Consider the following 22437-nt stretch of genomic DNA (forward strand, 5'->3'; position numbering starts at 1 on the left):
GTCTCTTAAACCTCTGCTTGGGGAGAGGAGGTTTTTCCCTTTGTTACATATTCATGCTGTTGGGTTTTTTGAATTGCTAATTGATTGGACTGTTTGAAGCTTTAGGATGAAGGGGTTGCAGTCCAACTGGAAATAAGGAGACACATTGTCATGGAGGTCAAATAAAATATGCTGGTATAGGTTTGAAAATCACTTGCAAGATATTTTTTTCTTTATGGACTGTCCTGCCTGTTTTTTTCTGTAACACTTTTTGTCTTGAACTTCTCTGATTGTTCAGTTCTTGCAAATATATGTATCACACTGGAAATGCTCCATTTAGGTCAGGCAGTCTCTTGTAATCTGTATTTCCCAAATGTGCACACAATTTTAGGATCTCTGTGCATCTTCAGGTCCCCCAGTTATTTTTCTGTTCAGCTGAATCACTAATGCATGTTCTCATTAGCTCCTACATCTTTTCTTTTAGTGCATTTTTTCTGCCGCCACACATTTTCATGCTTTCGAGACAGTTGCTGCTAGCTGACCAGACTCAGGACTTGATGAAATGTTCTCATGGTAAAGCTGACAGTCGTGCCACTTATTTAACTCTGGTTTTGGGTAAAGTATCATCATGAGCACTCTAGATACGGAAATGTTGCTATGTGAAAATGTTCTGTGGTTTCATTCTTCCATAAGTCTTTCATCTTACAAAGCAGATTACATTTTTTATTAATTAAGCAAATTGATTGATGCAATGATGCATGTTAGCTTTGCTGTTTCATGACTGCACTTAAAATGGATTCGATTGCTCTGTCTATGACTATTGGGAAAGTTGATGCAACAAGTGAATAGTTTTGATTGACAGTGTATGAAAGTCAATGCTTAATTTACATGCCTTGTGTCAAGGAAGATTTGCATACTTTGTTTTCTAACAAAGGGATCCATCACTACCTGGATTTTAATAATCATTCCCAATGTTTAATATAGGACTGAATGACAATCCAAATACATACCTGTAGTGAGAACCTACCTTAGATTTGTCTTTTTAATATGATAACCTTTAAAGTGTTAGTTAAATTTTAAATGTAACAATTTGTGTGAATTTCTGAGTGTTTGGTTTCTGGACTGTCACTTCTACCGTGTGGTTTTAAAGGCATCTACATACCTAATGTATTTTAAAACAAGAAGTAAGAGTCCTGTAAAAAGATGTCTCATTTTCAAAGGAATAAGTTAATATGAATTACAGAGTTTCTTCTACTTAATGTTTTTTTTACTTTACACAGTTTTGTCATAACATTTACTGTAGCAGTCATTTACCCTACTCTGACTGTACTTTAAATCAGGGACGTTTCATTGGAAAAACTGAGGTGTTGGCATGCCCATCTTCACAGCATTTGTCGCTCTTAAAACCAAGGCCTAGGGATTTCTGTGCTCTTGGTTTCTAGACCTGAAAAGTGAGTATTACTACAGTTTGATTCTCTGATAGGGAAAAGCACAGCTATGGCAGTGTCCTACTTCCAGGCTCCAGCCTGAAGCTCTGCCCGTTCTGTTGAGGATGGGAGCCCAGAGATACGAGAAAAGTTGTGTCCTTAAAAATACTCTCTAGGGAGGAGAGGTGAGAGTTGTCGATGGTGCTGCAGAGCTTCCAGGTAGTGGTGTGCGAGGTGTGAACCATTCACAGTTCAGCATTTCCTTGATTCTCATCAACTGCAGTAAATTTTGTAAGGTTGTCACACACCAAAAAAGCAGCAATTATAAGAGAGTGTATATTAGCACTACAGCTCTGTGATTGCAAAAAGGAGAAAGCAGACAGTATTTATGCACATAAAGCCAGCTTATGAGCTCTTCTGACGTTTTGGATCCCTATTTGCTAAGTTATTTGTAAACATATAGCTGAGGAGCATTTTAATCAAAAAAGTATTAAAGAAAAGCAAATATAAATGCTAGTCTGGCTAAATATACACCTAAAGTAATTTTGAAGACTGTTTGTCTCTGTTTACACCATGGACTTGTTCACAAATGTAGAACAGATTTCTCTTTTTAAAGCATACAGTATTACATCAGGGAGCACAAACACTATCACATGTAAGACACTAATGGTGTAACTAAGCATGAACTGCCATGCTCCTATTTACCCCGTGTAGTCAATACATATGCCAGCATTGCTACATTCATAATAATAAGCCAACACTTCTGAACAGCGAAAAAATTCTAAAATACTTGCAAACAGTGCAACTAAGTCCATCAACATGTTTTCTGAAAGTTGTCTGACTTTCCGTCTTTCCGTTACTAAGTCTGTAGAACAAATTGCATTGATCCTAGCACTTACACGTGCAATGGTTCTTTATCTCCTTGTTGGTGGTTTTATGCATACAGTCTCTGTGTGTAGTCTTTCCTCATATATAAAAGCTTCATCTTCTCATAAGGAAACGGATTCTAAAAATGAAGGATCAATAACACATCACTACTGTGTGTTTGAAGTCACTACACTTAACAAGGGTTAAAATACTGTGTTCAGACTGGCAGTGGTTTTTTTCTGCTGTTGTCAATCAGTGCTCTGCACAGTTTCTGTTTTGCCATCTTTTCCACAGCTCAGTCACAGGGAAATGGCACAGGGGTTTGAGGTGTCAAAGGAGGAGCAGAGCGTTGGCATATTTTTCTTCTTTTCCTCCTCATTTCTGCTGGCTGGCAAACTGGCTGATATGAGTTGGTTTGGGAGAGTAAAATAGACTGGGTCGCTCACTTGGAGACAAGCGAGAAACCCCATGAAGCTGTTCAAGATTTGATCTTTTTGTTGATTTCAGTCCTATTTTACCAGCTGCTTCCCAGACGTGCTAACAACTTTATCCCTGCATTTCTGGGTAATTTTTATTCCCTTCTAGTTTCACCAAAGCGATAGTGTAAGACAGCTGGAAAATCCTGACTGCGCACAATGTTTTACAAATACCTTGATGCTGAAAGGTAAGATGTAAATGAAAAGTTGACTGCTCAGTGGGAATATCCATGCCTTGTAGGAACATTCACATTCATGATTTTATCAGTGAAAGTGAGCAGGGACAGAAAGAGGGTTAATGGCATTTCTATAGCTAAGCAAGAGGTCGCTTCTTTACGGACATAACATTCACAAAACCATCCTAAGGAAGGCTACCTGTCAGCGTTGAGCACAACAAATAAGAGTTAAATTAGACAGCAGCACCTGCTAGAAGGCTGCAGAATTTTGCCAGGAAATAGGAAAAGCCATCCTTTGGCCAGCGCACCCGGAGGTTACCAGCCTGCTTTCTCCGGGGTGGGGGCTCCTCCGCTGCCTGATGTTCCAGATGTGCCCGAGGTACACGATGGCCATCTAGTGGCTACTGCAACGGAAGGAAAGAGTGCCTGTTAACTGCCTGGCATCTGAGGCGTTTTATGGGTGACGATAATGTAGTATTTTCAGCTTTTAAGAGCAACGCATGGAGTTTTACTTGCCTGAATATTTCCTGGTTAAAAAGAAAACAATTACAAAATCAAACTTTTTTTTTTTTTTTTTCTTTACATAAAGTGGCCCTCCTGTAGATTTTCTTTCTCAGCAGCTTCACAGCAGGCACAAGAATGCTCACATGGTAAACCAAGGTAGTCAATAAACATAGATTACACATGCAGAATATGCTGGAGTTAATGACATACCTGAGCTTAGTTTTCATTTTTTTGTTTCTCACTTGGAGTAGCTACATATCACATAGCACTAAGATATTAATAAAAGACAACACCCCAACCATGCATTCTCTTCCTCTAATAATACGGGATTTTGAATTGAGAAGCAAGAATGTAACGTAGAGTTAGGAGGAAAGGGTTCTGTTTCCAGAGTTACTGAATTTTCCATGTGACCTTTTAGCTCTGCTCCTTTAATTCTGCAGTTACAAAATTACAGCATTATTCAGTGCACTCCCTTTTTCATGATGTCCATTCACAGAATGAGCTGATTATAGCAACAGCTGATGTCACAGAGCACGGTGGTGTCACAGAGGCACAGAAACAAGCAGAAAATCCTGTGTGTTTACAACACATGCATACCTATAAAATACACTGTGTAAAAGAGCATCCCTGCATAATGTTGCTATTGTTCTGCTGTCAACTATGAGTCCTTTTCTTAAATAAATACCTTCTATATTCCTTAGGTTTTTAGAAGATAGGGGTTTGGCAGGATAGGTTTCTTCACTCCCCTATGGAAAATCATCACCTCTGTGCTCTGGCTCTTTTAATTCATTTTTTCCCTGGTACTCTATTCATCTGTACAGCATGGAAGAGCCAGGTGACCTTGCTCCCTGATTAGGCATGGAAACCAGTAGAATTTTCTTTTATTATAAGAATTTAGGTGTTAAAGCAACTACTTCCTCCATGCCCTTTCAGGCTAATGCTCCCATCTGGTAGATCTGAAAGAAACATATATTGAAGATGACATAAGTGTTTCAGTGCTGAATGCCCATATACCTAAACATGCATTATTACTTGGGATACAGTTTGTCTCTGATTGCTGTCTTGTCTTCTATACAGTACGAAGCAAGTGAAGATGTTGCTTGAGTTGAGAAAGATTCAATTTCTTTTCCCATATTTCACTCAATCTTTCGTTTTCTGGACTTTTTTTTCTTTTGTTTTTGATAATGACCATCTGCAGTTGTAAAACATTTCCAAAGGTAGAAGTGTTTATTGGTTGCATAAAAGCAGTCTTTTGAGACTGCTACAGGTTATGATATTGATTTATTTAGTTTTAATCTGTGTATTGAGAAATGTCTTCCTTCCTTGTTTTGATTAACCATCAGCGTGGTTAAAGGAATTGTTTTACGGTAACGTCAAAATGTGGAATTTATTAGACAAGTTCAAACAGAAGCACCAAAACAAAAAAAACTTAAAGTATATTCCTTTATTTTACTTCTGCTGTCACCAGAAAGTTCCTCCTAAATGACTTTAATCTTTCTTGCCACCAAGGTTTAGCCATCTACTGAAACAAATAGGAAAATTATCATAAATATTTTCTAGACATTTTTATTCACTAAGATTTAACAATATTCTAGATGCAGATGTTGAAATCTTACTCCCAAATTCAGCAAGTTACCCATGCCAACATGCCTGAACTGATGAGTAATGTCATTATAGTCATGCGTTTAACCCTCTTCGGGGTTCAAAGCTTTTTCGTGATTGAAACGTCCCGCCGATGCCTGTAGTCAGGTTGCGTGAATCTTGATCTAAACATTCAGGACACTGACAAGAGATAACTACGTTTTGAAGTATATGGGGCCTGTTGTGTATTTGAATAACCAGGCTCTGCAGGTTTTCAAGCCCTTGTTCCCCCGGCCACCCATATTCCTACTTTTCTTACACAAACTACAGGAGGTCCTGTGCTCTCGTGTGCCCTAACCGTGCGACTCCTAGCACGGTGTGGTCAGGATTTAAGCCCTCTGAACCAGCAGAAGACGACACGATGTCACTGATAGACTGACACCGGTGGAAAAGAAGAATTTTGCTATTTGATCTAAGGGGCATAAGTTAGGTTTCATACACGGCAGCATCACCATGTCTGTTTTTTTGTGATATGTCCCACCCACCATCACCTAAAATTTTGATACTTTCTCTCCCTCTATTTTGCTTTGAACATGGTGAGAAAAACAAAGCGTGCTGCTGTGAAAGGAGAGTCTTTTTAATAACGTACGCATTGGCTTTAGGAAGATGTAGTCAGATATTAAAGAAATACTCAGAAAAAATAGAATCTGTTGCTGATGGTCTTTAAATGTAACTTTTAGAAGAGGAGAAACATGCAGTAGGGCAGATGTTAACTAAGCATTACTCTTCTTTTTGAAAGCAAAACATTTCATGGTGTTGAATCCCTTACTGTCATGCCTTTTATTCTGTATCCAGTTGAAACAGTATTTACAGAGACAGTTAACAGCATGGTTCTTGGCATCAGTATTGAAAGCTTTATTACTTTCTAGGCACATATGTTAAGTAAGAATGTATATTCTTAGTGGTGATTGCTTTCTGATAGCCTTAAGAACACCTGTAGCAGTTATATACAAGATATATTTTTACTTTCGTGTCACAGACGAACTCATATTAATTTAATTGGGTTAATTGTGCATTTCTGTCCATTCACAGTATTGCTTTACTGTGGCAGATGGCCCAGTGTATGTGTTATAAATACTTTGCATGACATCTCTTCTATTTTGCTAATCTTCACTGTGACTTTCCCATTGGTAATGACTAATGACAGTTTCCTAGCCAGCAACTTTTAATAGATTCCTTTCTTTTTCTTAATCTCTGCCTGTCCTCAACAGCACTGTTTTGTTCAATAATTTAATCAGTTCAGCAACAGTATAATATTAGATAATTGAACCATTACTTTATGAATTTTTGAAATGCAAAATACCCGTGAAGTAATCACTGGTGAATTTTTCAGTATTGTTAGAGACCACTCTCTTTTCTGAAGAAATAGAAAGGGGTTTGCTATCTATGCTTGAATGTTTTTTCTTTCCTTTTATTTTTATTTCTGTCCCTTGGTCCTGAGAACCATATACAGGAAATAGGAAGGAATCCAATAACCAGAAAAATTAGCAGAAAGGATTAACGTTTTTGCCTACCCACCATGACCATGTTAACCATTCAACACCTACGTATCGAAGGAACGAGTTTATACAGAAAGAATTCCATTCATCCCTGTCTCCTCTTATCACGGAAGATTTATCCGCAAAAGGGACTCCCTAAGGCAGAAACACTTCCAGGTTCATCCCACCTGTATTAGCAGACAAAAGGACGTAGATGGTGGAAATTCAGTGGGAGAATAACAGCGCAGAGCTCCTTAGAGGCTGGTGCGATTTTCTGGGAAGCTCCCAGACTCAGGAAGGCTCCCTCTCTTTTGTCCAAGGTGTTTCATGAAACAAAGCAGTAGCGGAGCGGAGCTAGCAGGTGGCTGTAGGACAATTCCGTGATTTCACAGCAGTTTGTGAGATTTCACGGTTTAATTTCACAGTTTAATTGTGTTCCTTCCTGGAACAAAAAATTACTTCAAACAAGAATGCCGTATGAGCCCTAACCACAGTCTGTATTTTGAAGCTTTCATTGCAGAGATAAGGAGGAATGGGGAGCTGGTGAAGCGCATTATCACTCACACATTAGGACGAGTTTGGATTTTAAAATTTAAAATTAGTAACTTCACAGCTTTTACTCGAAAGTGGTTTCTGCACACATAATCCCCTTATAACTTTTCTTCCATCTTCTCCATCTTCTCCTCTCTCCCCAGAGTGATATAGGAGGTTCAACTTAAAAATGCTTTACTGTTTTTTAAGGCAGCGCATGTATGTTAATGCAGCTACCCTGGCTACCTGCCTGAATTCCCAAACTGTTCGGGAGCTTGCTGTAGAGGCTTAGCCGCGCTTGCTAGAGTCGGGCACCTTGTCGGTGTATTGCTGCTTACTCAGTGTTGCTGATAATTAATAGTGATTTCTTTCACCTACTGAATGTTGATCCCCGTAGTTTTAATTAAATCTGCCTTCTCTCACGGGTGCTGCTGAAGTCACATGATGGGACAAATTCTGCCTTTGGAGACGTTTGCATACTGCCAGTGAACCTACGTAAGGGATTATACATGTGTGTCCAGGGAGGGAAGGGAGCCAGTCTGGTCTGATACAAACCCAATTCCTATTCATTTGCAAAAGGAAGAAAGATGGAAATGCACCTGAAAAACTTCTCTTTGAAGGAGGAGAGGAGAGCTGATACGCTATAGAGAAAAGGAAGATAGAATAGATAAACGATTATTCTTTGCTGATATTGAAAACTTTCAAGGAGGCTTAATGCCAAACATTTTCATTTTTCCTCTGACAGGCACAAGCATATTTACTGTTTACGAAGCTGCTTCTCAGGAAGGCTGGGTGTTCCTTATGTACCGAGCAATCGACAGTTTTCCCCGATGGCGTTCATATTTCTATTTCATCACCTTAATTTTCTTTCTGGCCTGGCTTGTCAAGGTACTGAAAAATGTGTTCTTTTAAACTTGTCAGAAATGTAGATCGTATTAGAGTGAATTTCTTCTATTTTCTGCTTGCTGAGCTTTGTGTCAGCCATTCTTTCTTGTTCACTTTTCAGAATGTTTTCATCGCAGTCATCATTGAAACGTTTGCAGAAATTAGAGTGCAGTTCCAGCAGATGTGGGGGTCCAGGAGCAGTACTACTTCAACTGCCACCACCCAGGTGAAGCACCTGAGATGCTGAGATTCTCTGGGGACCTGATTGAGCTTAATTTATGGATGAATAATAAGCTAAAAATTCCTGTTAATTATTATTTTATCGGATATATTTGACTTTGCATGTTACTACATATATTTTGAACTTGATATATGAATTTTCATATAAAATTAAATTCTAGGTTATATTATCCAACTAGGCTTTCTTAAAAAAGAGTAATAGAGAAGACTGTAATATGGTTCTCTGTATGGCTGGGTATGTTATAGCTGTGTTTTTATTTTCTTTTAATGAAGTAGGATAATGCTTTTTTATCATGTCAGTGGTGGGCTTGGAATTAGGGTTGCTATTGAATATTACTTTCTGTGCTAAGGAAGAAGAGCTGAAATTGCAAGCTGTAGCTGGAAAGAAGAGAGGTCAGAGGGTCAGCTGAAGTGTTTGGGGAAGCTGGTCCTGGAACTGAGAAGGGCATGTTGAGACCGAGGAGGAATGAGGTGCTGAGGCAATGAAAGAGCCGTGCTAATATTTGAGGCAGCCACAGAAAGTGAGACCCTGAATATGAGATAACGGGTAGGAAGAAGCCATGGGAGGAAGGGTGCTATGTGTGGGCTGGGTAGTGTGAAGGACCCGGTGTGAAAAACGAGGGCTAACAGGCTGAGATTTAAATTCTCCCACTCATTATTGTAACAGTCATATTACGTATGAATCCGGAATGTACAAAAGGCCAGGCTTTTCCGGGCTAGCGCAGTTTGCCATCTATAAGAGCGACCAGTACTGACTGCCTGCAAAAAGCTCGTAGGAAGACAGATAGGAGAAACGTACCCGTGAGGAAAATTTTTCTAGCCTCTGTAGCTAGAGATTATTTATTTTCTTAAGCCAGAGGATTTAAGTGTTTCAAAATTATTTATTAAATATTTTCTGGTATTCCTTTGGTTATTCCTGTAATCCATTTGTAAATCTAGTCCTTTTCTGCCTGCTGCTACATTTTTCACCTCAAATAGACTTTGTGGCAATAACTTCTACTCTCTATATGTCTTTGTCAAAGCAGACTTGGTGATATCAATTTAAAATCTAACCAAAAAAAGGACTTTTCCATGTGACACATACTTGGCCTGAGGAACGTAATGTTCATTTCATCTCTGATGGGACAAATTCCTAAGCCATATAAGCTTATCTGACATACCCTGAACGAGAAGCTGGAACAGAGAGATCAATGTAGGGGAAACTCAAGAAGCAGCCAATATTAAGGAATTTCAAGGATAAAAGAATTCCCAAAATAATGTCATCATGTCAAAGAATATGAACATGTTGAATATAAATTGCATTATGCGAAATAAAAATAGTGTGTTGGCTGCAGACAAGCGAATGGTTACTTTGTTCCTTGAATCACTGACATAATGGGACATAAGAGGAGTCTGGTTTACTGAAGTACAAAAACAATTTGTCTTTTTCTGTATGAAGAAGGGCAGAAAATTTCTTGCAGGGTTTCTTGTCCAAAGCACCAGACAAAAGATGAAAACCTTGCTTGTTTTGTGCATGAAATAACCTTGAGAAAAAGCAACAATATCTTTCTTCATTTGCCCACTTCAAAAATCATTCAACTGGTTCCAAAACCTAGTCCTATAGAAAAGAAAAGGAGTGTCCGAGAGTCAAAGTCAAGGAAGGGCTCTCTGGAGAAGGATAAGAGGAGGTTCTTGTAAAGCACTTTAGCACTGCACGTTAAAGCATGGTACAAAGGGGAGTAACTCGGTGCTGATCTGAGTTGGCAACTCCTCCTGGTGCAGCGATGCTACGTAAGGACTCAGCATCTTTACAACCATATTTGTGTGACGCTGTCCCCAGTCCGATGAGCACTTCTCTCAGGATGGCTTTTAAGCTTCAGCCACGCTGCTGTGGCTCTGTTCTCGAGGTGACTTCTTCAGGTGTCAAGGAGAAGGTGGGAGTGAGGTGGGAATTTCACCACACTTCATTACATAGGATGTGCAGACTCTCGGATGCTAGAGCCATTCATTTTCTTTCAAGGACAGTGTTAGTCACTTCCAGACATGGTTTCTTACTGTTCCTGATGTCCAGCGGTCTGCATCTTTTTGTGTCCTCATCTCTGAGAAAAAAAAAAAAAAAAAAAAAAAGCCAGAATGCCTACACCTATGCTTCCAGAGGTTATTGGTAAAATGTGAATACGACTGTGGTCAAGAGAGCCTTTTCCATTGACATCATTAGTGCCCGGATATCATTCAGCTATTTGCAGGAATTATAAGCTCTGGGTAACAGTACAGAAGGGCTGTACAGCTACTCTTGATACGCATCATTGCAATAAAAATAAAGTCTGATCCTTGGAGTAAGATAATTTTGCCAGTAAAAAAGATGAGGCTGTCTATTATTTCCAAACGCATCGCGGAACTTACTTTTTGGTCACAATGTATTTGTGTTTCCTCAGGGTAAGCTTACCTTAGTAAGGAATTTATTCTGAACAGGTACCACTGTCTGATGATACTGATCAGAGATTAATTGACTCGGTTTCCACATTAGGACTAATAGGGACACATTGTGTTTGGTGTTACCTGAGTAAAATTCAGAATTTGTTATGTTGGAAAAAGAGCATGTAGCTGTTTTTCTGTAGCATGAAGAACCATTTCCCTCTTATTTTAAACTAGCTATCATCAAAATGTATGCAGGTCCTTAAGGGGAATGTATTAGATTTCACTTGTATTTGTTGGCACGTAAAACACTTCTGACAACATTTTTCCCTTTCAAGATGTTTCATGAAGATGCTGCTGGAGGTTGGCAGCTTGTGGCTGTTGATGTGAATAAACCCCAGGGCAGAGCTCCTGCATGTCTACAGGTATGACACTGCTTTTTAATAAATCAGTGTGTGTAACCAGCACCACTCAAATGTTGGCATAAGGAGACTGTGGTGAGAAATATCTACAACAGTTTCAGTCATAAATTTCTTTGAATCCATTGCTTTCTGCCGTGTAGGCTTGTTCTTGAAAATTACAGATAAACAAAAAAAGATATACCACACCCAAAGGGAGAAGATTAGAAAAATGCATTCGTTATAAAGGCTCTGTTTTGTATGTTCACGAGAGAAAGGTGTTAGATTTTTTAAATATAAAATAACACAAGTAATCATCTTTTGTCTCTCAGACTTTATATACAGACTGATTCCACTCCTAGGTTATTCACAACAGAAATGCTTGTTTATTAACTGCAAAATACAATAACATACACCAAGAAGCATGACTAATCGTAATAAACACAGAAGTACCTCATTTCTCTTGTTCCATCTTGAAAATAGGCTCACAGAAGAAGGGGGAAGAGGGATGTAGGTAGTAAGCCATACAGTGTTTGAAACTTCCAGATTTAATATTCTCACTGGGATATAGGTGAGTTTGTAAAACTGTATCCTCATTGTTTAAATAAATCCAGATTAAGATAAGTAATATTTTTGTAAATCCCTTTTTATTACAGCACATTGTACAGCAGCTCAAATTTTTATTTGCAAGTTAAGTAATGTCATTTCTGGATGAAACAAACTTGCTTCAGAGTAGAAAGCAAAATCTACTATAGCAATCTGATAGCATGATGTTTGCTGGCAGTTTTGGTTACGTTTGGTTTAATGTGTAAACTAAAATACACATACTTGTTGGCAACATGTACATTGCTGAACACTAAGTTGGCAAGCACCTTTCATCCCCTCCACAAGCTGTTCATTCTCAAATAGCTCTGCTTTGTCAAACCACTGCCATATATTTAATTATAGCATATGTCTTAATTGATAATTCTCTTCCGAAATTTCATTCTTGATTTTGACAGCAACAGGAACATCATTTGTGGTGTTCTCGAGTAACGGTCTCAGGTATGTGGATAAAATGTAGCTGAACTCAGAATGAAAACTCCTGCAGATGAAAGTTAAGATATCATCTGACTTACCTGGTCTGCCTTTGTCCATAGTATTACGTTCTTGCCCCTTTCAGGAATCATGTGAACACACAGTGAATGGTGTTCCAGGGAGCATAAACCTCATGCATCAGTGGGTGCTGCAGCTTTTTAGAATTGAAACTCAGCTAGCAGTTTTCTTCTCATTCTTCATCCCTTTGTGCAACATCTGCAGGGTTTCCAGTAATCTATGACCTTGCTGGATGTCAATCCAAGGAAAGCGATCCGAAGGAAAGCAATGCGTTAAAATATTACTTTATTAGGATAGTGCCCCAAATAGGCTTTATTCTTATGAAATATAGACTAAAATACAGCCCAAAGAAAGCAAAATCTCAAAGCCTGGTTAAACACACACACCTTTCTTCATCTCACCATGCGTTATTGTTTCAGTTCTATCAATCCAAAGTAAAAAGAAAATAGACTTCTTAAAAACTTTGTGTATTTAAAGAGTTTGCAATATATTAAAGGCATTCTTTAAGCATTAAGCCCCTAGCGAGAGATGTGGTAGTTATTTTCGAAGGATTTGGGTGGGGTTTGTTCCTTAAGAGAAACATGGTGCTCAAATCCAAGTCCAGGGGAGAGTTAATCAGATTGGAGACTATATGTCCTGCCTTTAGGACACATTCAATTGATATGCATTCTTCTGACCTTTATTAGCTAAGTATATTGTTATTCAATATCCTGTGAAGGATGGAGTTCTTAGAAAAAGGTAGTGAAGACTCTCTATTGCCCTGTATCATTTTAATTAAATTTTGCAGTAAGTTTGGTTTTATTAATTCCTCTCTGTGTTCTGTAAATATTACTGCTGCAAGTACGAAAGGGAACATTATTAAAAGTTCTGTTTCAACCGTTACATGGGACTGGGTCTGTGTTTCCGTGAAGCTCCACTTATCCAGTGTACTGAGTTATTTAGAATTTACTTCCTCAACAAACTCTACTGTGCATTGGGAGAGGAAATATCCTAGCGGCTAAGGGAACGGAGAGAGACTCTGGAGATCTGGCTTCAATTTAATGGCCAAGCACAAATTTCCTGTAGACCTTGAGAAAACTACTTAATAAGTATCTTTGCTTTAGTTCACATTCCTTATGGTGGAAAAGTGTATCCCTCCCAGATTTGGTTAGTGTGGTGTTTGAATCTACTAACTACTTGGGAGGCACTCCAACAAGATGGGCTTGTGCTATCTAAGTTGGCAAATAGATACATCCAGCTCTCTAAAGCGGGGAGCGATGGAGGAAAGAATAACGTGGTTTATGTGTGGTGCGTAACATAAAGACCTCTCTAATACAGGTTTCAGGAGACACTGGACTAGCTGGATCTGTTCGTTTTACTAGTTTGGCCTTTGTACAACCACGCTTACTCTCGCAGAGCAGGTCAGGGGTTTCAGCCCGGCAGGCCTTGCCAGCCTAGGTAGAACATTGCAATGTCTCGTGGAGCAATGCAGGTCTGGCGTTATTCCTGAGCAAACAATAATTGAGGCAGAGATGCTGTATAGGCTCTGTGCAGAGCCTTTGTCACTCGCTTTGTCTCACCCAAACGTGTCCTCATTGCACCAAACTGCTCACTTAGGTGAAACGAACGAGCAGGCTAACCACGTCTTTATACTTCCGTCACAGCTGATCTGCAAAGAGGGGATTGCAAAGGAGTTTCCGAATCCCGGCTAGTGAGTCACGTGCCCTGGTCTGTCTAAACCGCTGGGCTTGCCGGGGCATCTCCTCTTGTCTCTCCCCAGAGCCCACCGCCTTTCCACCGGGGCGCAGGGCATATGGGCAGAAGAGAACCCGCGTGTCCATACGGACCTAGGATCTGCAAGGGGCTCTTGTACACAGCAGCGTAGTAGTTAAAAGGAAATAAGGCTAAACTGTGAGAAATGGGCAAGAGAGATGGGCATTAACCTGGTGTTTTCGAAGAACTTTAACTCAGACAACTAAGTAAGTTTTCTTTAGTTTTTTGGAAGTGGCTGGAAGTGGCAACATGAAAAATTAGTATCAGTATGGTTTCTAATTTTGACTTGCAAATCTATCCTAATGCGGGGTAAAGAGGCTTTTATTTCGGTATAATGGTTTTATATTTACTTCATTTTTCTTTTGAGTGTTCCCAAAGGTGCTTTGTGGTCTTTTGTTACTTATTCTTACTGTTCCCCATGACTGGCATTGATTTTAAATATTGACTTTCTTTTGTCACAGAAAAATAATCTGTGTGTTTTCCATTTCAACATGAACCATTTGGCATGAATGCATGCTGAGGCTCCCACATTGCCACATTATTTTGCTGTTGTTGATATTACTTTAACACATTGTAGTGCGTTAGAACTTCCTGCCTACAGTGATTTACTCCTACGAGCACAGTAGGAAGCTCTCAGTTCACAAATAAAGAAAAACTGAGCACCAGGTTCCAGAAAAAATCCTTTAAAAAACTCTTCAAGCATGTATTTACCCCTTTAATCCCAAGCTAAAGGCACACTGTGTTTCTTATTATTACTTTCCTGTTAATTTTAGAGGTTGTTGAAGTTTTTATCACTCCTTCCTTCTCTTTGTCATCCTGTCCACAAAGACTTGTAAAATACATACACTGATTCAAAGCTGAACTGGAAAATTTTAACTCGTATGTCTTCCATGAACCTGTGGTTGGTATTACTAACACCAAGTAATGACATCTTCAGTCTTCTCAGTATGTAGTTTTGTAATGAACAGAGGAAGTCTGGATCTGTGGATCCTGTGGGAAACAATGAGCCAGAAAGCAATTCCCTGTTCATGCTAATATTTTGGGGTCATATGTCCAGTAGAAATGAAACGCGCAGCTGGGGATGGAATGATGTTTAGAAGAAGCTTGGGAACACTGTGTGTGATGCGTCAGCACGAAGAGAAGTGGTTACTTACTCACAAACTGTATGTGCACTCATACTCTGATAGTAAAATCTTCAGCAGATTAAAAATCCTATATTCACTTTTAATCATTTGTGCTCCATCTAGGGAACAAATGGAAGGTCACAAAGCTATGATCTGAGCAAGCAACTGACATTATGATTACAGCGCTCTTGATTAATGTCAGAAATTTAATCATCTTTTTGCCTCAAAAAAAAAAAGTTAGTCCTTCATGCTACATTTTATTATCTGAATGTGTTACAGAATTCTGTACAATTACAGAATTTTAGAGAACCTTGAAGGAGAGACAAAAATGTCAAAAGTAATATCAGAAGGCAGAAAACATATGGAGGGTGGAGGAAACATGGCTAGAGAAGCAGGAATTGAGTGGTTTAGAAGTTTCATAGCGGGTATATTGAATGAGAGAGAATGAGAAATGAGACAAAACAGTACTTAGGGATTTTCACTGCAGGAGTAACAGAAGAGAGCACAAGTAGGTTTTCTCCTCTTCCCTTTCATGGGAAGTAATTATTGGTGAACCAGAAAAGTGTGGTAATCTATTTATATACTCTGTTGACCTTTAGTGTAACTTTGGAATCAAGCAGAAGATACGCCTACTCAGTCCTATTCTCTTCTTACCTAGAGTGTCTGTCATTAAATTAAATACATATATAACACATTTCTTCCAATTAACTGAAATCCTCTCTTAGAGTGAAAGAAAAATCTTCCCTTTCAGTTGGCTAAAATTAAGTTTTGATGTGAAAGAGTTTATTTGAGTATATTAAATGAGTTTATTCAGAAGCAGATTAAATTGATTCCAAATCCTAAACTTCTGAGGCTGTCATTAAAAAAAAAAATCTACTTCTTTTTTCTATGCCCTGTTCTCATTTAGAAAGCCAAGAAATTGCATCAGTTCACAGAAGCTTGGATAGTTCAGTGACGTACTTGGCACTGAAACAGTACTGAAAAACAACCATCTTAGTTTTACCGAGGAGACTCGGGAGCAGAGTATGCAAAGTGTAATGTAAAAGCAAGCTGTTAGTTTTGGTGAGGTACAAACGGTGTAAAAAATGAGGTGGAATGGAAGACTCTGCAGAGAAACTAAACACGTGGGTGACAGAAGAACATGCACAATAAAGTCCAGCCCCATCCAACCTTCCCATATTCAGTTGTACATGGGAAGATAGTAAATGCTGGGCACTATGAAGAGAAAAAAAAAGACTTCTAGTATTTTCTACTTGTACATAGGGTATGGGAAGAAATGGTGAAGTGTGGTGACTGGAGTAAAGGGGTAGAAACTCCAGCTAACTCCAGCTAACTCTCGGACTCTGGTTGGGGATTCACAAAACGAGCTGTCATTAAATGTGTGCTCAGTTTCAGCTTTGTGCCATTTCAGATGAGGGAGGTAAAGCTGTTACCATCCTCTGCTATCTTTTTTACCATCCTCATCTCCTTTTTTCAGGGGCTTTAGCCACAGTAACAATGGCAACTGAAGAGGCAGTGAGTTTACTACTGGCACATCTCAGCTCACTGCCTCATCTGGAAATGTAACCTGGTGTCCAGTTTATGTTATTAAAAGGAGTCATGAATTCAGACAGCTGAAATGATTACAGTCCGTTTAACTGGAGGAAGGAGCGGACAGGGCAGCTATAATGTAAAAGAGCTGCTGGTGCGGTGTTGAGAACCACTGTCTTTTTCTGATATGAATTAAAAAGAGAATCTCATAAAACTGGAGAACCAAACATATTTTGCCCATATACATTTTTTACGTTCTAAAATTTGCCATTTTTTACTAAAAGGGACCTGAAAAATACTAAGGCCCATGATGTAGATATCAGAGAACACATAAAATCAGCGGACAAACAATGCATTTGCCATGTCTCCAAAATCGGGTGGTACCAGAAATAGGCATATATAGATCATCCTTCTCTGAGCTTCTGGATATCCATTTATACCCTCATTCTCTATCTTGGACTCCAGCAATCATTCATTTAAGGACTTTCTGAAGTGGATGTTAAATTTAGGCCATTATATTTAGTATCTGTTGATGGATTTATCACCTATCAATTTGTCTGGCCTTTTTATGAACCCATTTATCGTTTTGGCCTCCGGAACATCTTGTAGGAACAAGTTACATAAAGTAACTGTGTAGCATTTTAATTGATTACGATTGAGGAATTAATTTGCTGATTTTCCTGAGATTACTCAGAAATTACAGAAAATGTAGTGCAAAGTGAGATGGCTGCTCCTTTTCAATAAAACAAAGAATTTGAAACAATGAAACTTGACAGTGACAGGATCACTAGCTGCTGTACCACGCAATCAGTAACGAGAGGAGGGCAGACGTGAGTGTCTGAGGACGATAAACACCAACCATGGGGGTTGGTTGGTTTGTGTTTGTGCTCGTGTGTACAAAAAGAATTATCAGTGATGGGGAAACTTCAGAAAGGGAAATAGACTTTGAATATCAGGAAGGACTGTTAAAAAAAGAGATTAGTGTATTTGGTAACAAGGCTGTCATTTGTAAGACAACTTTCAAATCTCCCATAGGTAACATTCTGGTGTTAACAAACACTAATTAACTTAATGATTATTAGATTCCTATTGTAATTTTGTCTATGCTTCTATTTCTCTGCTATTGTATACATGCAACTAAAAGAAAAGTAATTTCGAGGGGATGCAGAACTGCATGCATATTTCCCATTTGCAAGGCATACAACCAGCCTCCCTCCCTTCTTTCCATCCCTCTTTTCCCTCCCTCCTTTCCGTCCTTCCTTCTTTCCCGCTCCCTTCCTTTCCTCCCTCCCTCCCCACCTCCCTCCCTCCCTCCCCTCTTTCTTGCCCGCCTGCCTTCTTTTCCTTTATGACCACTATACCGAAGCACGTATGTTAACAATGAGTTAGAGACATAGTTCTTTCTTCTCCATTTACTTGCTGAACTGTCTGTTCTTGTTCATTGCAATCAAACTAAATTACTAGCCACAGTTTGTAGCAATCTAACCACAGAAACTAAACAAAAAAGAAAGAAAACACGTTACTGATTTCACTGTTTTGCATTTGAACAAATAGATTTCATGAACACAACTTCCTCAGCTTGAATATGTAATTTTTCTACAGACTTAAAGTATCAGAATCCCATCGCAAAGACAAAATGGATAGGTGTTAAACTATGATTAAGCTTATAAAAGGGTAGTGTTTTTTCTTGGCAATATTCTTTATTAGAGAAGGGCCTGCTGCAGCAGAAAACATTGTCACATCAGGCCCCTGGCATCTCCTTGGGAGATTTAGGAACAAGTATTTGGAATTTGTCTGAGGCAGTAGGTTTTCAAAAATATTTGCATGTCGGTTGTGGAAGCTTTGGCTGACACTAATATAATCAGTCAAGATCTCTGAACTTCCCCTTATTTTTGGACAAGCTGGAAGTAGAACCTTTTGTGTAACTCCTAATTTTCAAACGAGGCCCCAGAAAAACGTTCTGCTCCACAAATAGTAAGTTTTGCATAAGGAATTGTTATAAATCTTGACCCTCTTTCACACAGGCCTGTACACTTCACCGATAAATGGCATTAATTAGTGACGTTCAGTTCTTCCAACATCATGCTCAAATTAATAAGCTAAAAATCTCCCACGATAAAAAATATGCAAGTTGTTGTAATATTTTTAAAAGACTGCTTCAACTATGTGGATTTTTTTTTACCCTCAGTCTTTTTGCTGTGATCTTAACAGGCAGAGTGGAGTATTTTTCTAGCATTCTTTTCAGCAATGGACTTCAGTACAGCTTGTACTCGTAATTTGCACTGAGAAATTTTGGGGCACATCGGTGTCAGTGGATTGTAGAAACTATTCAGTAATGCCACTAAAATTAAAGTTCAGCTGAGTTTCCTTTAGAAAATTTTACGTCTGGGGTTAAATATGTCCAGTGTTTCAAATCCCATCAAACTGAAAACAGGTATTTAAATTGTCATGTAGCTTTTTTGTGTTTAGCACAATTACAGCAATCAAAGTGTTGGAAGCAGCAGCAGCAGCAGCATGACTTCCTTTAGAGCTGTAACTTGGATGACAAATATGAGCAAAGTGGAAGACTGCAGAGTTTTAGAATAAAACTAGTGGGGATATTTTTGTGTGTGTTTGTGAGTTGGTTTTCCCCCAGTATTTTCCATATTTCTAGTGATTCTTAAAGAAAGGTCTCTTTTCACTAGGATTGCAAAGTACATCATGTACTACAGCTCTGTAGGTTATTAGATTGTCCTTTATAGATGTTCTTTTTCAATTTTTGAAACTTAAGAAAAAAATATCACTTTGTGGTAGCTTTTTTATCACTGTCGGGGTCTCTAATTCTTTGGGTTTCTCGGTAGTCAGTGGAGAGAGTGATTCCCATCATGAATCTGAAGATAATTCACATGCTGGGGATGCTGAATTGCCTCTCGCATTGTCTGTATTTCTTTGTTGTCATGGGGAGGCTGCACAAACCGTGTGGCCGCCTCAGCACCTTAGTGAAGTTCCTAAGAGTAAGTGGGATGAGTCTGAGCTAATACGTATTTAAAAAACCAGGTCTTAATAAATTCTGAAATTTTTAAGTAGCTATTTCGTATTCAGATTAAAATTTTTACTTTCAATTATTCATAAATATATCTCACCAAAAAAAAATCCATGAGAAAGTCTCTGCCTTTTCTTATCATATTCTTGGTATTCTGAACACTGACTCTAGCTCTTCCGAGAATCTATATGGTCCCGATTCATCTCGCATGTCTTTAGTCTTTAAGCCCTTAGCGGATGCCAGTGGCAGGATCATAGCGGCGCAGACCCAATAGAAAGAGATAGGCATTGCCAGAGGGCAGCTGAGGATCCGAGTCTGGTGTTGCCCATCACGCTACAGACTGCATCAGAGTGCAGGGTGTTTACTTTCCTATTTTAGGTGTCCCAGTTCTTCTGGGGTTTATCTCTAAAGCCAAAGTGTTTACCTCCTCTTTCTCCAGTGGGCCGTGATAATCTATGGTATATATTTTTGATGTGCAGATTTAAAGCAAAATTAGGTCCCGCTTCAGCAAGCGTACATACTGAATTTTCGTAAGTATTTTGCATTCGTTAAGTCCTACTGAAATCAGTAGAAGGTGCCTAGAGCTTTGAGAATCATGTTTTATGTGAGTGATTTCACTGACATAAATGCAGTTTTTATACAGGGAAGTATTTGCACAATCATGTCAAAGTCTACATCCTTTATGCTTTGTGAATTCTTAAGGTGCCAGCTAGAGAGAAGCGTCTTCAGCTGACCCGTGCATTTTAACAAGTTGAAGGCTGCAGTGCAGTACACTAAATTCAGATCTTCAAGCTGCTTCCCTTTCCTAGGATTCCCTTTCTCTCCTGCGCTTGCCTCAGACCTTTGAAAAGAGGGTCTTTGAGGCCTGACAGAAATGAAGAGGGAGCTAGCAATGCAGCACGTGGAGGAAGGAGACTGACTTTCTTCACCTTTAATGTATGTGAACTGACAGCACATGTTTGCAACCCTTCTTTGGCATAGATGTACTTTGATTTCTAGCCTGAGATTTAGTTTGGTATTCAGGGTGAGTATTTCACAGTTTGAGGTCTTTATTTTCTGTCTGTTCTTTTAATTCTTCCCCACAAAAAAAAAATAAAATAAATCATTTTATGTTTTTGTCTCGGAGCTTTCCAACAATGTACAAAACTGAACTGTCACAATAAGAACATGCATTCCCTTTTATAGACTCTCGTTATCTTTATTTTTCTAGCTAAAGAGGGCCAGGGTGGATAACTGGCCCAGGGACCTTCTGACATGGACTGTGACCTTCCATACTTTCTTCTCCAGAACAGATCGATCATGCCCACTTTACACAGGGCTTGGCCTTTTGTCTCTTCTGGGCCCCTGTGGCATCTCTGTGTCCTTCAGGCACAATTATTTCTCTGTGTTTTTTTCAGCTCTGAGTATCCAAAATAATGCAAAGGTTGTGTTGCGGTTCACCACGATAGTTTTATGGTCTGATGCTGAGATCACGCATTGTGCGCTCTTGGGTTTGATACCAGGGCGAGCGAGGTTGTTCAAGGGTGCAAAGACTTTTGTGATGTTAGGGGGTTGTACAGAACGGAGGGAGCCATGCTTGGGTGTTGTTTTAAGGAGACCTAACTGAAGAGGTCCGAGCCAGAGCCATGCAGCCAGCTAGCAATTAACAGACTGGATATGGCGATCGGTTTTTGTAGTTGCTTCTTGGATTTCATTCCTTTAACAGAGTAAAAGTACCAGATGGTACCAGAGAATGAGTCTTGCTCAGGTGAAAAGTTTTTAACAAATTCTTTCATAACACAGGGACAAAAAGGATACGGTACAATACTTGGACAAAGAAAACAAACATGCCTCGTTGTTAATGGTAAGTGTTTTAAAGGAGTAGAGAGGACAGAAAAATAGGATGGGGTAGAACAGGGTGGGCATTGTATGGTACAAGCAAGTATGACTAAGACTAGTGGGATAAAAGTAAGAAAGAGAGAATTTATGGCCAGCAATGAATGTTGTAGATTCTGTTGGAAGAGTTGGTGTGGTAGCAGGAAAATGTCCTCCAGTGGCTGCAGCCGTTGTCAGGCCAGGCTGGACAAAAGGCTAGAAAATAATTCTGCATTGGTAGGGATAAGGGTGTGGTACAGCAGATACTTCTTTTACTCTCTCATAAGATGAGAAAGACATCTGGAAAATCACAACTGGAGAACTGGCACTCAGCTATGCTGGGTTCTTTCCCCACCTTTGCCTTTTGTCTACACAAGGAGCCTTGACGTTTCTACCTCAGCTCAGTGCAGAACTGTTAACACGGGCTTCCTTGTCTCAGGACCGTTGGCAAAACACTAGCGTATTCTTTCCTAGTACACAATAACCACTTGTTCCTGTGGGCAGGAATGGGCATTTAGCTTACTTTAGATATTTAAAATTTAGTTATCCAACTGAGGCACAGGAGGTTATACTTAGTGGAGAGAAGCTGGCACCTTCAGCAGAGACTTTCTTTGCTAGTTGTGACATATTTTTTTTTAGATTTTTATAGGCCTAGACCCACAACATGCTATTTCATATTTAAATTGCAGTGTTGCATGATTTTTCATAATCGTGTTCTACAGTCGGTTTTCATTTAATCTTCACCTCATCCTCTAAATAGTAGCCTGAGACATCATACTTTAAGTGCCATACATTATTTTGCCATTAATGCCACCTGGTGTATATACTCTACGTGGTGACCTTTTATTATTTGCACAGTACCCAGAGAGTATATAAATAATTTCCTCTTCTCTATCATAAACTTTTCAGAAAATTTCAGCTGAGGAAAGCAGATATATACAGTAGTGGGCTTGATTTCAGAAGGCTTTTTACTACAGACACTGCTAATACAGCAAGAGTTGGCAGTACATGTGCTGTGCTTCTTTCTTTCTTTCTGGCCTCCACTTCCCTCTGCAGGATCCTAG

The 22437-nt window shown here is 39.2% G+C and overlaps 1 protein-coding gene across 2 annotated transcripts in view; it reads left to right on the forward strand.

The window, feature by feature from the left end:
* Nucleotides 1-22437, forward strand: part of NALCN (sodium leak channel, non-selective) — a 244704-nt gene that overhangs the window by 81197 nt on the left and 141070 nt on the right. For both annotated transcript variants that reach the window (XM_049815990.1, XM_049815991.1), the window contains exons 8-10: nt 7825-7967; nt 8086-8190; nt 10937-11023. In XM_049815990.1, coding sequence (XP_049671947.1) covers nt 7825-7967; nt 8086-8190; nt 10937-11023 — 335 coding nt within the window. The remainder of the gene's footprint in view (nt 1-7824; nt 7968-8085; nt 8191-10936; nt 11024-22437) is intronic.

The sequence above is a fragment of the Accipiter gentilis genome, chromosome 13, assembly GCF_929443795.1.
Source record: "Accipiter gentilis chromosome 13, bAccGen1.1, whole genome shotgun sequence".
Classification (NCBI taxonomy): Eukaryota; Metazoa; Chordata; class Aves; order Accipitriformes; family Accipitridae; genus Astur; species Astur gentilis.